At 48.3% G+C, this 12,525-nt stretch overlaps 4 protein-coding genes across 4 annotated transcripts; 2 read left to right on the top strand and 2 right to left on the bottom strand.

Annotated features, from left to right (window-relative positions):
* Window positions 1-330: 330 nt before the first annotated feature.
* N7517_001709 (uncharacterized protein) lies at window positions 331-1,173 on the bottom strand (the record flags this gene model as incomplete). The annotated part of the gene is made up of 2 exons (XM_056719439.1): window positions 331-1,024; window positions 1,079-1,173. 2 exons carry the CDS (start codon window positions 1,171-1,173, stop codon window positions 331-333), a joined length of 789 nt encoding a protein of 262 aa, XP_056583574.1.
* A 1,327-nt stretch (window positions 1,174-2,500) lies between these two features.
* N7517_001708 (putative ABC transporter) lies at window positions 2,501-7,751 on the top strand (the record flags this gene model as incomplete). Its single annotated transcript, XM_056719438.1, has 15 exons — window positions 2,501-3,022; window positions 3,074-3,245; window positions 3,292-4,195; window positions 4,251-4,373; window positions 4,425-4,523; window positions 4,573-4,697; window positions 4,749-4,796; window positions 4,852-5,518; window positions 5,570-5,647; window positions 5,698-6,259; window positions 6,310-6,561; window positions 6,618-6,907; window positions 6,963-7,416; window positions 7,506-7,550; window positions 7,617-7,751. The coding sequence occupies 15 exons, from the start codon at window positions 2,501-2,503 to the stop codon at window positions 7,749-7,751; spliced, it is 4,476 nt and encodes a 1,491-aa protein (XP_056583573.1).
* Window positions 7,752-8,344: 593 nt separating this feature from the next.
* N7517_001707 (uncharacterized protein) lies at window positions 8,345-10,112 on the top strand (the record flags this gene model as incomplete). Its single annotated transcript, XM_056719437.1, has 3 exons — window positions 8,345-8,411; window positions 8,453-8,912; window positions 8,966-10,112. 3 exons carry the CDS (start codon window positions 8,345-8,347, stop codon window positions 10,110-10,112), a joined length of 1,674 nt encoding a protein of 557 aa, XP_056583572.1.
* Window positions 10,113-10,390: 278 nt separating this feature from the next.
* On the bottom strand, window positions 10,391-12,283 carry gmdA (putative general amidase GmdA; the record flags this gene model as incomplete). Its single annotated transcript, XM_056719436.1, has 4 exons — window positions 10,391-10,524; window positions 10,578-10,986; window positions 11,045-11,926; window positions 12,008-12,283. 4 exons carry the CDS (start codon window positions 12,281-12,283, stop codon window positions 10,391-10,393), a joined length of 1,701 nt encoding a protein of 566 aa, XP_056583571.1.
* Between the last annotated feature and the right edge of the window lie 242 nt (window positions 12,284-12,525).

The raw sequence follows: 12,525 nt of genomic DNA, 5'->3' as shown, positions 1-12,525 counted from the left end.
GGTAGAGAAGACATTGTGGGACCGAAAAGAATGCCTGTCTCCAAAATCCAGACAAAGAGCTTTGCAACCTCCAACAATGGTGTCACAGTTTTTGTAGGCTAATAAAAACGGAGATGAAATCACTTCTCAGCAAATATCGCGCAAGCACGCGTAAATGGTCTTATCATTGCAGATTTTTGCCTTGCTGAATTTGCCAAATCTTTAATAAAAACACTATTATCACTTATACAAGCTACTAACTAATATATAATCAAAACCATGCTGATTATCCTCGAAAATCCCACAATACGAGTCACAATAAAAAGGGGGGGGATGCAAAAAGTCGTGTTCCTACCACGCATTCGGGAATGCCTTGAGGTAAATATATTCCCCCTTTTGTCGCTGATAGAAACCCATTGCCTCATCACAGATTTCCATATTCACCACATTCATTCGAATATCGTACTGTCTGATGCGCTTCTCCATCGGCTCTGCAATGGCCATATACTCAGTCCTGATAACAGCAGTTTGAGCCAGGTCTGCAGTCTGATGCAGTGCAAGCTGACCGCTTCGCAAGATGGAATAAAGCAGACTCATGTTCTCAATTTCACTTTCATATGCCTCCAAAATATGGATCACAGATAGGAGGGTCGAAAGAGACAGACCCTGGAAAAGTTTCAGCGAAGCAATACCGTTGTTTGTCTCGCTTCGAAGAAAATGACGCCGGAGAACTTGAAGCTCGCCAACTCGGTATGTGCGAGTCAAGCCGGCTCCAAGGGAAAGGGCTTCGAGTCTTTCGACATGATATCGATCCTCGTTGTCATCGATCTGATAAAGGCCCAACCAGACTTTCTTCCAGAGTTTCACAATGCGACGCTCCAGTTGGCTGCGGGTTGAAACCGGCTTTTCAAGAGCCGCACCGCCAAAGGTGGTATACTGAGGAGGCTCATCAACTTGACCGTCCACTTCGGCCTGGTTGCATTCTCGGGCAGAGCAAATGCTGTAGAGAGGAGGTGCAGTGGTAGCAGCACACCACAGCTTAGCACTGAAGCGCTCGTTAATCTTCCACGGTAAATCCTACTGAGAGTTGGAGACCTACTTGCTGCGAGTTTTGACACGTTTGGATGAGGGAGAAGATAAATGGAAAAATTCCAATACCTTCCGGAGGAATCTCTGAGTACGATGGGGCTTCATTGCTATCAGAGTCGCAGCAGGAGTACTGCACAAGATACCTAACTGGGTTGTAGGCTGAGAGGTACATCTACCCTACTTTCAGACTGGAATCTAGTGCTTTATCACTACTAGACCTGAGAGTAGGATGTTGTAATCATGGCGTGCTGCCGCGTTGCTGATCAGGGAATGATGGTCCGTTCATACTTCCTTACTATCCAACTCGGTGAACCCCAATAAGCTCTCTAACTAGTGAGCAAGAGCTGACTAAATAGCTTTCTATTACATGTCCCAAAACTACTAGATTATTCTGTGGGGTATTACATTAACAAACAATTTATCCCAGCGCTAGTCTGATAATCATAGTCAATATTTGTCTGATTGTGATATACATGATTAACTGCCATTTCCCAGAATGACGAGATCATGATAATAAGATTACTCTCATCGAGACTTTTTGGTAAACAGAAACAACTAGAGTTTTGTCGTGCCGTAGTAAACAATGTCGCCGGGAATAAGTTCCGTGGATGTTTATATTTTCCTAGGTAGGTAATGCTGACAGCACCCATTCTGTCTTCAACCATGAGCTGATTTATCTCAATAAAAGTGATGAAGCTTACACGACCGATTTGAAAGTAAAATAGTCGAAAGGATTAACCTTCGTGGGTTGAAAGCAGGTGACCTCACACGCTTATCAACTCGAATATAATTGCGTCGATATCAGGGGGCCCGAGAACACTTTGTCTTACAATTCGTGTGAAATTATGTGAACTTCACGTTGTACATGAAAGATGCAATGAATTCCTGATCGGGGATAGAAAACTTGAAATGCGGGGGAATTTATATGCATCGCGTGTATATGGCGACTGGAAATTGACTAGATGCGAAGATATCCCTGTAATTGTTTACGTTTAGTACAACATAGAGCTTCATAACTTCGAATAGGCCTAGAAGGAGATTAAAAGCACAACATAACAGAGCGATGGTCTAGACAGGGGTATACCTCCTTGCAGGTGTGCAGCTGCAGCTACCAAAATAAGCAAATAACAAGAGATCCAGATAATATTCTCGGCTCGATCACGTCCCGGGCCTTAAGATCTTGTTTTCGCAATGATGCTTGACGTAATTGCTACATTCTTGAGCGCTTTCATTCTCATTCCCTTGACATTTATGAAATCCACACGGAGTTCTGTTTGCATTTCTTGTCACTAGCCGTGTCGCGCTCAGCTGCATATGCACCCATGGTCATCCGGTATCACCTTGTTTCATAATCGCGTGCCACAATCCTGGCGATATTTAGGTTGAGCTTTTGCATTCTAAAAGCTCTCAGCTCAACCTGAAAATACGGATGATGGCGAACGACCATTCTGTCGAAAACGGGTCCACGTCAGCTGCAAACCAAGAACACATTCCTCGCGACTCCGTTTCTTCCTCTGAGAGTTCACCTTCGCCAGTCAATTCGCTTCCACCTGGAGATTTCGCGCCAATCCGCACCACCCCATCAGACTCCCACGCAGATTCCACAGGTCGAAAGCTAGACGAGGATGGTGTCGCGCGTACTATATCTCGTCGACGCAGTTATGCTTCAGGTCATGATACCAAGGGAGAGGAATGGGCACAGATAGAAAGGCTGGTCTCACGGATGTTCGGCCGTGAGCGCAAAGCAAATTCCGAAGAAGAGAAAACACGTCATGTTGGAGTTGTATGGAAAAACCTCACCGTGAAGGGCGTGGGCCTTGGTGCCGCTCTCCAACCTACCAACGGGGACATTTTTCTCGGGTTGCCACGACTCATCAAGCAACTATTCACTGGGGGCAGGAAAGATGCTGGGGCTGGAAAAGCACCGATACGAACCATCTTGGACGATTTTACTGTATGTTTATCCTTCGCTCCCAGAGATCGGCTTGGCTAATCCAACATCAAGGGCTGTGTTCGTCCAGGGGAGATGCTTCTTGTTCTGGGCCGCCCTGGCTCTGGCTGCTCCACTTTCTTGAAAGTTCTCGGCAATCAACGAGCTGGCTACGAAAGCATTGAAGGCGATGTACGGTATGACGGCACTGATTCAGAAACGATGAAAAAGCAGTATAGGTCTGAAGGTGTGTACTTCTCTATACGATTGTAATTCTTAGCTAAAACTATCAGTCTTGTACAACCCCGAGGATGATCTCCATTACGCAACTTTGTCCGTGCGAGATACACTGCTTTTTGCCCTGAAAACTCGAACTCCCGACAAAGCCTCGCGCATTCCAGGAGAAAGCAGAAAGGAGTATCAGCAGACCTTTTTGACGGCCATAGCTAAGTTGTTTTGGATTGAACACGCGCTGGGAACCAAAGTTGGCAACGAACTCATTCGTGGAGTATCCGGAGGCGAGAAGAAACGAACCTCAATTGCTGAAGCCATGGTTACAAAGGCTAGCACCCAGTGCTGGGACAACTCTACCAAGGGCTTGGACGCCAGTACGGCACTTGAGTATGTTCAAAGTTTGCGAAGTCTAACAAACACTGCCAACGTTTCAACGGTGGTAGCTCTCTACCAGGCCTCGGAGAATCTATTCGATCTTTTTGACAAGGTGATTCTGATTGAAGATGGAAAGTGCTCTTTCTTCGGACCTAGCCAGGATGCCAAGGCATATTTCGAACAACTGGGCTTTCAATGTCCGCCACGTTGGACAACTCCCGACTTTTTGACTTCTGTCAGTGACCCTCATGCAAGACGTGTCAAAGATGGCTGGGATGACCGAATCCCTCGTAATGCAGTTGAATTTCAAGCTGCATATCGCAAGAGTGATACTTACAAACGCAACTTGGCGGATATTGAACGCTTGGAGGGCGAGATCGAAGCCCAGAGGCAGGAGAGGGAGGCTGCAAGAAGTAGCAACAGACGGAAAAACTTCACAGTCTCATTCTACAAACAAGTTATGATTCTCACACATCGTCAGTTTCTAGTTATGTTTGGTGACAGAAAGTCATTGATTGGAAAGTGGAGTGTGATAACTTTCCAAGCCCTCATTGTCGGTAGCTTGTTTTACAATCTCCCTGATAATAGGTAAGCAATTGCCTCTCCAAATATGATGAGACTCCGTATAGCTAACCGTTTCAAGCAATGGTGTTTTTACGAGGGGCGGTGTGATGTTCTTTATACTGCTTTTCAATGCATTACTTGCCATGGCAGAGCTGACCGCAACATTTGAAAGTCGACCAATCTTGCTGAAACATAAAAGCTTGTGAGGACCACAAGTAACATAAGGGGAAATGACAGTACTAATATTCTATAGTTCTTTCTATCGTCCTTCGGCATATGCGCTCGCCCAGGTTGTGGTTGATGTGCCTCTTGTGTTTATACAAGTCGTTATATTTGATGTCATAGTATACTTGTGAGTTCCATTTGATGCTTTACATGAATTGAACTGATTAGTTATGTAGCATGGCAAACCTTGCACGAACAGCTTCACAGTTCTTCATCAATCTACTATTTATCTTCATCCTCACAATGACCATGTACTCGTTCTTTCGTGCCCTTGGGGCTCTGTGTGCCTCGTTGGATGTTGGTAGGTGAAACAATCCCCCTCCATCAAGAAGTTGTTAATAACATCATTTAGCCACACGTCTCACTGGTGTTTCCATACAGGCGTTGGTTGTGTACACAGGTGAGTCCGTCCTAAGGGAACATATTACTGGAGTTTGATAGCCAACATAATATAGGTTATCTCATTCCTCCGTGGAAAATGCACCCGTGGTTAAAATGGCTTATTTGGATAAACCCTGTCCAATACGCATTCGAGGGATTGATGGCTAATGAGTTCCACAATCTCCAGATAAAATGTGTTCCACCCTGGATTGTGCCCGATGGGCCAAATGCGGTGCCTGGTCATCAAACCTGTGCAATCCAAGGTAGTGACCCTGACCAGTTGATTGTTCATGGCCCCAGGTATATCCAAACGGCCTACACTTACAGCAGAGCTCACCTGTGGCGGAATTTTGGAATCATAGTTGGATGGCTGATACTTTTTGTCTGTTTGACAATGCTGGGAATGGAATTGCAGAGGCCTAATAAGGGTGGCAGCTCGGTCACCGTGTTCAAAAGAGGTGAAGCCCCAAAAGAAGTTCAAGATGGCAACAAACGATCCGGCCCGCTAGAAGATGAGGAATCCGCGGAGAAAAATGGCATGGCTTCCACCAAAAACGAGGGCCACTCGAGTGAATCCAGTGACAAGGTCCAGAACATTGCTAAAAACACGGCAATCTTTACATGGCAAGACGTCAATTACACCATTCCATATAAGGGTAGACAGAGACAACTGTTGCAAAATGTTCAGGGGTATGTCAAGCCTGGTCGGCTGACTGCATTGATGGGTGCTTCTGGCTCAGGGTAAGACTTAAAACAAGTTTGACTCAGTTCTCGATGCTGATATCTGACCAGGAAAACCACTTTGCTCAATGCGCTCGCACAGCGAATCAACTTTGGCGTGGTCACTGGCAATTTCTTAGTTGATGGAAGGTAGGGAGTCTTGAACGTATCTCATTAATTATGCATGCTAATATTTTCAGTCCTCTACCAAAGAGCTTCCAGCGAGCGACTGGATTCGCCGAACAAATGGACATTCACGAACCCACCGCTACTGTGCGGGAGTCCCTTCGGTTCTCTGCTCTGTTACGGCAACCAAAAGAAGTCCCATTACAGGAAAAGTATGATTATTGTGAGACGATCATTGACTTGTTAGAAATGCGGCCCATTGCTGGCGCAACAGTAGGATCTACGGGCTCAGGTCTCAACCAGGAGCAGCGCAAACGACTTACCATTGCAGTTGAACTTGCAAGTAAGCCCGAGCTGTTGCTTTTTCTAGACGAGCCGACGTCTGGCCTCGATTCTCTGGCAGCGTTCAACATCGTACGCTTCCTTCGCCAACTTGCAGATGCCGGCCAGGCCGTGCTATGTACAATACATCAACCCTCTGCTGTGTTGTTTGAGAACTTCGATGAGCTCTTGCTGCTGAAAAGCGGTGGAAGCGTTGTTTACAATGGGCCCCTTGGGAACGACTCCAAGACGCTGATTGATTACTTTGAACGAAATGGCGGGAAGCAATGCTCGCCACATGAGAACCCAGCAGAGGTGCGTACCCTGAAGCCGGAGCGATTGTTCCTCGCTCACCTCCTTTCTAGTATATGTTGGAAGTCATTGGAGCTGGAAACCCTGATTATAAGGGGCAGGACTGGGGCAACGTGTGGGCCAACTCGCCAGAATCCAGACAGCTTTCTGAGGACCTAGAGAGTATCATAGCCTCCCGTCGCAATACTCAAAACGACGAGAAAATCAACGACGATCGCGAGTACGCAATGCCACTTTACGTTCAAGTAGTCACAGTCACCAAGCGCGCATTTGTGGCTTACTGGAGGGCCCCGGACTACATTATTGTAAGTCATTAGGTTCGAAACATTAAACCTGAATGGCCTGACTGATTGTTACCCAGGGTAAATTTATGCTTCATATCTTCACCGGTCTTTTCAACACGTTCACATTCTGGCATCTGAGAAATGGCAACATCGACATGCAGTCACGACTCTTCTCTGTCTTCATGACATTGACAATAGCTCCGCCACTGATACAGCAACTCCAACCGCGGTATCTCCATTTCCGAGGTCTCTATGAATCTCGCGAAGCTAACTCCAAGATCTACTCTTGGGCTGCCTTTGTGACGAGCACAATTATCCCAGAACTGCCATACTCAATCGTTGCCGGGTCAATTTACTTCAACTGCTGGTAAGTCCCTTTCCAAATGGAGTTCTATCTCTCATCTCTAACGGAAATACCAAAGGTACTGGGGGACTTGGTTTCCGCGCGACTCGTTCACTTCCGGTTACGTTTGGATGTGCATGATGCTGTTTGAACTATACTATGTTGGGCTTGGTCAATTCATAGCCGCACTTGCACCTAACGCGTTATTTGCAAGCTTGCTTGTGCCAACTTTCTTTACCTTTATTGTTTCCTTCTGCGGTGTGGTCGTCCCCTATGCCGCAATGCCGCATTTTTGGCAGTCGTGGATGTACTGGCTTACGCCGTTCAAATATCTGCTTGAGGGACTTGTTGGAGCCATCACTCACAATGTCCCTATACGCTGTATTGAGCGTGAGGAGTCACACTTTAGCCCTCCGGCTGGTATGACCTGCCAACAATATGCTGGCTCTTTTGCCGAAAAAGCGGGTGGATATGTCCGAGACGCTGGGAATGGAATGTGCTCATACTGCCAATACTCGGACGGTAGTCAATATGTAAGTCGCAAATTATCATGCTCTTTGCTTGGATTCGTTGATTAGCAGAGTTGGAGTATGGCTGACTAGAACTTTGTTACACTTTCCAGGCCAAGAGCATCAATGTGTTCTACTCGCACAAGTGGAGAGACTATGTGAGTGTCGTGATATATGCCTCTTCGGCTAACCTTGGAGCTCAGATCAAGTCTAACATCCATTAGGGAATCCTCTGGGGATATATCATCTTCAACTTTGCTCTTGTTTTCGCCTTCTCCTGGTTGTATCTGCATGGTGCTCGCAATATGAAACGCTGGTTCAGTGCGCGTAAGACGAGACAGGGCAAAGACCGTTCTTGAACGTGGTTACACCGTGTCTTCCATGCAGCGCAATGGTGCATCTTGTGCTAATTTTTCTAACCTCCTGTGTTCATCTACTCCCTCTCTCTCCGCGTGTTAACTTAACATAACGTCCGAGTCTTGATAGGGTAGAGGATATTTAGGCTCTATACTCATAACAGATACATAATCATTGCGGTTCTCTTCGGAAGAATAAACTATTTCCTTGCTTTTGATTTGCTGAAGTACTATATGCACCTAGACAGTCACATCGATTCTGCTTTGTCCATTGGTTGAGGGCTTTAGTTACATTGCAGAGACTATTTAGTACTTGCATAGGTAGCATTCAAAAGTTACACATATATGATTCCCTAGAGATCAAAAAGTCCGACATATAATTGTTAAAATATATCTCCATGTGTCTTGGCCAACAAAATTGCTCATCGCGCAGCTCCGCGCCCAAAAGCTTGGCATTTTTCCGTCTTCCCTCTCTCTCATCCTGGCGCGTTGAATTTTGCCTATACCAACTTGTTGCTTCTGGCCTTCATATGCCATGACTTTTTAAGTCCACTCTCTATCTATTCAATTCACTTCCCTTTTCTACTTCCCCGACCATGAAGGAAGAAACAGAACCCAGAGATACCCCCGAAGGCTCGACTGCCGGTGACGAGTCGAAGGCCAGTCTGGCTGCAAAGGATCGCAAATGCCAGTACTGCCAACAGGCGTTTACATCCTCATCATTGGGTCGACACCTCGACCAATTCCTTTTAAGAAGAAACCCGACGGAATCCACGATGTCGAAGAGATCAGACGAATTCGCAGTGGGATCACCCGGCGCCAAGCCCGAACATCCACAGGGAAGAACGAGGGGAGTCCTGAACGAAGCCAGAAAAAGGGTACATCAGAGCCGTCTACGGCCGCTGATTCGGGGTCGAAGTCGCGCGAGGCTCCGGTGCGCATGATGTTTAACACACCTACCTGGCACGCGACTGGAGTGATCAATGATATCCCCAACCCCAGTCGCGTCCCGGATGGGCCTCGAATTGCGCCATCGCAGTCTCGGACAGGCTCATTACAACTGCCGGACTATGCCAGTAGAGGTGCTAGTTCCAGCAACCCAGACACAATGCGGGCGCTAGAGCTAGCACTACGCGAGGTGCTTGATAATATCAAAGCTGCGAGGTACGTCGGCTCATTCATCGTTATATCTAACCGCCAAGCTCATAAAACATAAGCTCTCGTATCCGACCTCGGCTCTCTCCGTTCGACTTCGAGATGCAAGCTCAGACTTTTCCCTCCATGTGTCTACAGCTGCTCCCTCCTCCGCCAAGCCTGTTCGCGACACATCCGTTTCCCTCCTCTACCTCGTTTCCCCTCCAGCCCCCCGGCGCCGAGCACCTCGATATAGTCCGCCAAGCCCTTCGCTCCAAGGTCGCGCAATGGCAGACCGACCAACTCGCAGCAGAGTCTACTGGTGCGGCTCATGCTAGACATGGGAATAGCGGGGTGGATCCAAACATGATATACCGAAGCGCACAACAACACGAAGATATCAGTTTTCGACACTTAGAATTGGCCTTCAATCATTGGAACTCTCTGCCCCACGAGACCCGTCGCGACGCGTGGCAATTGGAGATTACACGCGCATTTGCGCGGGAAGTAGGGAAGCGGAAGTCCTCGGACGAGCAACTCGCTCGAGTGCAACAGGAAGCAAACCAGTTGCGTGCACAGGTCGAGCGTCTCGGATCATGCCAGTGGCCTCGTGAGTTCGCATTGTTTCCCCCGGACACGCTCCCCCTCCCACGAGAGGTCGCGCGCGAATTAGACGCACAGGACAGCCACATCAGCGCCGACTCAACGCGATGGGACTACGACAGCGTGGTCGCCAAATGGAGACGTGTTGTTATGCATGATAAGGGCATGGGTCGGATTGGGGTTGGTTATGGAAATGCCAGTCAGTTGGGGGATCCAGAACAAAGTCAGTCTCAGCAAAGCCCTGATGTCAGGCCTCCACGCCCAGGCGAAGACACCACTTCTCACCCGAATCGCTTGCGCCCCTTGCAATCTGCTACGGCTTTGAGCCCAGACGCTGGAGCTGCCTCCACCCCTGCTTCATCTACACACTACGCTTCACCCCACTCCTATGCAGATCCTCGCAGCCCGCCCAGCGGTTTACCCAGTGGTATGGCCCAGGTGGGTGGGCTGCCTCCAGCTAAGCGACAGCGACTCATGAATGGCTCAGAAGACCCGTCTGGTGCTTCGTCCGAGTCTGGCCATGCTCCGCCTTCTGCCGCTGGTAAACACTGGGGATCTTCCACTCCCCATTTATCCAATCTTGCTGCACCCTCCGGACAGACGCCTCCGTCGTCGTCTAGGAATTGATTAGGTTTGGAATATAATATCTGCAGAAAAGCATTGGACAAGGCGTTTGGGGGTTATTATCTAATACTTTGCATTGGCTTAAGACAGTAGGTGGTTTGATCTACTCCGTCGTTTTCATCTACCCCCAGATCTACTCTTTTTGCTAGAGAATATCATGATCATATGAAATGCTAAATATTCGTCTTGATCGTAATTGGTGGGTAGTTTTTCTGCTACAGTGACCTGATGTTGATAGTAGAAAAGCACTACCCGCTAGATACAGTCTGGTGTTGTTGCAGTCAGACTCTCGCCTTCGCATCTTGAGCAATCTCTTCGCCCAGATACTCAGCTAGAGTCAACATCTTCTCTTCCTGCAGTCTCCTGCCTACCAACTGTACTCCCACCGGGGCCCCATCATAGGTCTCGGCATCATCTAGACAGCGATTAATATGATTTCATGAGAGGAAATCCATGGGGGAGACTCACAATCCCACTCAATGTCTTCAGAATCATTCACAGACCCGTCAGACGATTGCACATCGACCTTCTTGTCCGCAAACGTGACTGGAATCGCAAGACTAGTATAGTCAAGCAGATTCACAAATCCAGTATATCCCACAGCCTTGTATTCGTTGGGAATGACTGCCGCATGAGGCGCCAATGGACAAAAGAGCCCATCAACAGGGCGTCCTGTGCCTGTCACCTCGGCTGTGCTATTCCAGTAATCCATGTATTGTTTCTGGTACTGCCGCTTTGTAACATTGAGCGCGGCAATCTCAGATGCTGTCATTTCAGCACCATTCTTGGTACTGATGACTTGCGGAGCTGGAGATTCTCCAGATAGACTGAAATGATACTTCAAGTCTACACCGCCGTCCATGTTGAATACTTTACCCTGTCAGAAGTTAGCGCCGTGCTGAATCCCACGCAAACCCAAAGCCCCAGGTACATACAACTAGTTCAGCAGCAATAGCGTGAGAAGGAGGCTTCCACTCAATAACCCGATGTCCCAACCGCTTGAGCGTTTTCTCAACAATCTTGAGCCCCCGCGCAATAGGCGGATGAACAAGGGCCACACCATCGTATTTCATAATGCCGAACGCAAGCGTTGACGACCCACTCCGAGCCTTCTCGATCAACGCCCTGGTCTCCTGAACGACCTCGTCACGCCACGGCAGCTCCAACGCAAGCGGATCATATAGCCAAGGCTTCTGACTAAGAACGGCCTTAAACAAGAGCGTCAAAGACCTCGCAGTTGGCGCAATCGGCCCAATAACAGACAAGATGGTCCCTTGGCCATCCATCGAGTTCGCAGCACCCTGGTAAGGAATTCTACCCGCCGAAGGACGAAGCCCATAGAGGAAATTGAACCCAGCAGGGATACGCACACTGCCTCCGATATCAGTGCCGAAGCCAGCAGGCGAGCCGCGGAGCGCCATCAGGGCACCCTCGCCGCCAGAGCTGCCGCCGCAGGACAGCAGACGATTCTTGGGGTTCCAAGTGTAGCCGATGATGTGGTTAATGGTTTCGCCGGCCATTAGGGTGGCTGGCACACTGGTCTTGCAGTAGAGGACTGCGCCGAGACTGCGTAGTTCGCGGACGAGTTCACTTTCTTCTATGCCGCTGCGTGGGTCGTTCTGTTGGCCTTGGAAGGTGTTTATCCAGCCTACGTAGCCCATTGTGGTTTCGACGCCTTTCACGTGAAACTGGTCTTTTAGACTCACTGGTAGGCCATGCAGGGGTCCTATTGGGGTTTTGTGCTTTGCGAAGTATTCGTCTTGCTGTTTGGCATCTTCAATTGCTGCTTCAAAGAATACTTCGTGGAGACAGCCGACCTAGAGTTTGGTTCATGGTTAGCCTTTGTTTAGGTATCTCATGTTGGTGCATTTTTGTTCACTGTGACTATGTATACGTACGAGTTGGTGAGCCAGTGCGGCTCGGTGGCAGAAGGCCGCTGTCACTTCCACGGCTGACCATCGGCCTGTAGATGTCTCATCCACAATACCTACGGCATCTGTTTCTGTAATCTCAATCTCACGTTCGGTGAGGTATTGTCGGATATAATCCCCTGTGACATCACGTAGTTCTGTAGCTGGAGGGACAGCGGATTTCAGTCGCCATTTCTCGGGGATGGCATTTAGAATTGACTGGCGTTTGGCTTCGCCCTTCAGTTCCCAGGATGTACCAGTCATTGTGAGTTGTAGTTGAAAATTGTGAGAGACTTCCTCGAAAGCAGAGTATTTATGCACCAATGCGGGGTTATTGGAGTCGTGACACAGTTGGGGGCGTCCTTATTGACGCGGTTTCCGCACTACTTCGGAATTGATTTGGAGTACAGACATAGCCATATTATTCGTTCTATTAAGTGCACTTGGTTCATCTAGGGGGTGGCTGCTTATTATCTTCAACGTGGACTTGGCGGAAATACAATTCG

The sequence above is a fragment of the Penicillium concentricum genome, assembly GCF_028827145.1.
Source record: "Penicillium concentricum strain IBT 3081 chromosome Unknown utg000001l_segment0_segment0, whole genome shotgun sequence".
NCBI lineage: Eukaryota > Fungi > Ascomycota > Eurotiomycetes > Eurotiales > Aspergillaceae > Penicillium > Penicillium concentricum.
This window is presented reverse-complemented; position numbering and strand designations above follow the sequence as displayed.